Here is a 4,362-nt window from a genome sequence, read left to right as displayed (position 1 = left end):
TGTCTGAACATTTACTTTATTCTGTCTGAACATTTACTTTATTCTCTTGTGATTCTATTTACTGGCATCTTTGGAAACTTTTGGATCTGTTGCTGGACGTTAAACTAAAGTTTTGACACAAAAAACAACAACATGAGGTTTAAATAACTGCTGAAGATTTTGATCCAATTTAAGAAAATAAATAACTAAAAAAAGTCTTGTTTGATCAGCAGATTCAATGTTTTTAAAAGCTTCAGCTGAAGTTGTTTGGAAGAACAAAGACGTCATAAACTTTCAGAGTCTATGAAGTCAGTTATAGTCGTCACACCTTCAGAAGAACAAATCAAACAAACAAAAAATCACGCTTTTCTCAAAAAGAAGCCAGTTTAAGGAGACACGAAGTTTGACTCTACATCCTATAACACGGGGTACAAAACACCTGAGAGAGTGGGCGGGGCCTCTTCCCTACCTGTGATGAGGACGGCCTTGCCGTGCGGAGCGTGCATGTCGGCGTCGGCGTGCGTCGGGCCGGTCCTGGCGGCGGAGTACAGGCAGCAGGCGAGGCCCAGCAGCAGCGCCAGCAGCAGCAGTGCCGCCGGCAGGCAGAACGCCCACAGGCGCTCCACCAGCACGGTGGCGCCCAGCCACGCCACCAGGGGGGGGGCGGCACCCAGGTGAGACACCAGGATCTTCTTCATGGCCCCGCCGACGAACACGGCGAGCACGCCCAGGTAAATCCAGAAGGGGAGACTGTAGTCGTCCATCATCAGCAAGGAGGAGGGGAGAGAGACAGAGAGACACCCTGGTTTACCTGTCTGTCTGTCTCTCTGACTGTCTGACTGTCTGTACTCCGTCTTCACAGGAGGAAGAACTGAATCAGAGTGTTTGTGAGAGAGAGTCGGTGCAGAGAGCCTCGTCCTCTCCGTCTCTCTCGGTGTATATATAGAGGAGAGCTGCGGGGGGAGGGACTACAGGCTGCATCTAATCTGCCCCCCCCCCCCCACACACACACACACCAACACAAACACACACCCACCCACACACACACACACCCACACACCCACACACACACAGAGTTAAAGTTAACAAACAAACTGAACCACCTCAGTGTGGAGAAACCCTTGTATCTCCTCAAACGGAGATGATTTGTTGTGTTTGTTGTAATCACAAAACATCAGAAACTAGAAAGGTGAATCTCTCTCCAGGTGAGTCTGCCCTCTGCTGCGCCTCACAGTGTTTATTTAGGTTGCAAAATCTTCTGAATATACGTGTGTGAACATGAGGTTGATTCCCAATAAAAGGGCACTGATTAAATCTGTTTATCTACAACCTAGATGGAGCTGAATGTGCTGATCTCTGTTTCTGTAAAGGAAACATTCTTACATTTTGAAGACTACCATGTTAATTTACTTTTCAAAAACAAACTTCGTTCAAACTTTAAAACAAGCAACAATGAATGCTGCCAATCGGCTCGAGGTTGTCATATAAGACGTCATACAGTCGCTTCAAAGCAAAATGAAACTCACCAAGCTGTCTGACAGCTTAGCAGCGGCTGAATGTCGGCAAGTTACTTTTTCTGGTAGTTTCGTTAGCGGTTAGCGGTTAGCTGTTAGCTGTTAGCTGTTAGCCAAACCGTCCAAAAAACCCACTAAAAGGGGTTAACTGTTTCTTCCACTGTCTCTAGTATCATCTGGGGGTCGGTGAGGTACTCAGCTGTTATATCAGACCAGTTAAGAATACTGAGTGGTATTTTACTATGATGTCTATGATGTATTTAAAGTAGTATAAAGTATTTAATGTCTCCAGGTATTTAAAGTAGTATAAAGTATTTAATGTCTCCAGGTGTTTAAAGTCGTAAAAAGTATTTAATGTCTCCAGCTGTTTAATGTAGAATAAAGTCTTTATTGTCTACAGATGTTTAAAGTATTATAAAGTCTTTAATGTCTCCAGATGTTTAAAGTAGTATAAAGTCTTTAATGTCTCCAGATGTTTAAAGTAGTATAAAGTCTTTAATGTCTCCAGATGTTTAAAGTAGTATAACATATTTAATATCTCCAGATGTTTAAAGTAGTATAAAGTCTTTAATGTCTCCAGATGTTTAAAGTAGTATAACATATTTAATATCTCCAGATGTTTAAAGTCGTATAAAGTCTTTAATGTCTCCAGATGTTTAAAGTCGTATAAAGTCTTTAATGTCTACAGGGGGAGCTGTGTGCCATCTGATAAATGGCCTCAAGTGAAGTGATCTGTCCAGACCTCTGCAGCTGCTGCTCATCTCTGCTGCAGGCTACGTTAGCTTATACAAGCAAAACACACCACAATCGACCACACAGCTGTCGGAGTGAGAGATGCATAGTGGGTAATGTAGTTGGCAGGTTTTGACGAAGAATAATAATGTGTGTTGTGCTGCATCGATTTGGATCCTTTTTGAAAAGCCGTCAATCGAGTCTGACAGAGTTACTGTGAGATGATTCATCTGGAGGATGTTGGGACTTCACCATGTGGTTAAAACAAAGAGAGAGGCCTGTACATTTAAAAGGCTAGATTGTGAAATTGAGCCAACAGGCCTCAAAATCTCATCTGAGTGGGAGATTTGGTTCAAACCACAACACCGGTGCCTCATTGGGCGAGAGCCATGGGAACCCCAGTGAGTGAGTGCCGGCGATAGACCAGTTCTGTTTGGAGAAATTCCTCCGAACAAGTCTGGAGGAGCAGATCCCCGCCGTCACACGGAGGATCAGCTCACCGTTGAACCCGCCGATACAGAGCAAGTCGGTCCCCGGTCCTAGAAAAAGGGAAATTCTGCCTAAAAGTTCAGAGAACACACCAATTACCACTGAGAGATCTCCAGAAAGAGGCTTTTGGTTTGAGCAGATTGGTCATTGTGTGTTTGTAACCTCTTAGTGATCGCTGAGTCCCGCTCGGTGTTATGTAACATAACTGTTGTGCTTGTTGCTGCTGTGATAGTGTATAAATCAGCCACCACGAGTAAAGTCAGTAAACTGTACTTTATCAGTTAAAGGTACACCGCTGTACTTACTGTACTCTAATGATCAGCCTTCTCTACTAACCCACACATCTCATACGCCTCCAGTGTGTTTGTTCAGTCTGAGTTGAAACATTTGTACAAAGAAACATAAAGTCAGAGAAGTTTGGAGGAGGAATACAAACAATCGATCAATACGTTGTTCATTATTTACCCTCCAGGATTAAATTCTTTATGTTAGGAAAGAAAATTCAGAGGTTTCAGAAAATGAGTGTTTTCTTTTTTACCACCTCAGTATTTGTAAACGTCTCTTCTTCTTCTTCAGCTTCTCCTCGCTGACTCTGACCGTGACGATCGTCTCAGCGAGCGCCGCCGACCCGTCTGACACGATTACCTGCCGCTGTGAACACACCTGCTGAGCCGCTCTGACCCCTTTCCCTTAATCTGAGCGGCCGTTTGACAGAGCGGCTTTAACCACCGAGCGCTGCCCCCCCCCCGGTTGTCCCTCAACCTGCAGATTAAAGACAGGAGACGCCGCAGGAACCCGAACAAACAGGTCTCAGACGGCACGCAGAGGGACGAGGACACGGAGACGAGGCTGCCGGGTCACCTTGTGAAGCTGATAGTTAAACATCTGTTGCTCTGCAGATGAAGCACACACACACACACAGACACACGTTAGCAACTCTTACCGTTAATAACGTAAATGTTTATAGTGAGTTTGTTATGGGTCATTTATTCTGTTTGGATATTCATGATGAATGTATATTTTCAGATTAAGACATTATTTAGGTTTTAGGAGAATTCTGTTTAAAGCACAGTAATAAATATGAGTCTCAAATGAATCTGTGGTGAGTTTAGTCCTGTTCAACAAATCAACGAGTCAACAGTTTAAATACCGGAGGAGAGATGGATGCCCAGAAGAAGCAGAAACATTCCTACTTTTAACATTATGAAAGACTTCGATATCAACGGCTTCATGGATTTATTTATCTCAAATTGAAGTTATTTAAAGGAGGTAGCGGTCAGAATATCAGTGGAATTTAAATTGTCATCAGCCATGTAAACCGATCAATAGGAATATTGTACTATTTTTTAAAGTAATATTTTCTGCATGTAAACACAGTCAACCAAACTACTACAGCAGGACGAGGACGAGGCACAAAACTCAACCAAAGAACCAAAGATTGATCCAGTTGTGTAAAAGTGAATCACTACATTCAGTTGATGTGAAGAGACACGGTCAAAGACCGTTCACAGGAAGTGGACGTAGTCATGAACTCGTTGGTTTGTGACCTTTTGAAGCCTCCAGTTCAGCCTCTTGGTTGTCACCATCTTGTTTTTTCTCAACCAGTGAACAGGAAGTGACCATATCTGGACTGAGGAGGAGTGACGTA

General features: G+C 43.5%; 1 protein-coding gene across 2 annotated transcripts in view; it reads right to left on the bottom strand.

The window, feature by feature from the left end:
• The window catches only part of hsd11b2 (hydroxysteroid (11-beta) dehydrogenase 2), a 20,244-nt gene extending 16,850 nt beyond the window's left edge, over nt 1-3,394 (bottom strand). The window contains exons 1-2 of one of the 2 annotated variants that reach the window (XM_031878653.1): nt 3,256-3,394; nt 449-729 (exon numbers count right to left, since the gene is read on the bottom strand). In XM_031878653.1, the coding sequence (XP_031734513.1) occupies nt 449-677 (229 nt within the window). In that variant the 5' untranslated portion in view covers nt 678-729; nt 3,256-3,394. Of the gene's footprint in view, nt 1-448; nt 928-3,255 lie in introns of those variants that run through there. The other variant, XM_031878652.1, reaches the window with a different exon arrangement.
• Nucleotides 3,395-4,362: the final 968 nt, after the last annotated feature.

This window comes from Anarrhichthys ocellatus, unplaced genomic scaffold (assembly GCF_004355925.1).
Source record: "Anarrhichthys ocellatus isolate YVR2014 unplaced genomic scaffold, GSC_Weel_1.0 scaffold190, whole genome shotgun sequence".
In the NCBI taxonomy this organism is placed as follows: Eukaryota; Metazoa; Chordata; class Actinopteri; order Perciformes; family Anarhichadidae; genus Anarrhichthys; species Anarrhichthys ocellatus.
The sequence above is the reverse complement of the archived record's forward strand: the minus strand, read 5'-3'. Positions and strand labels throughout refer to the sequence as shown.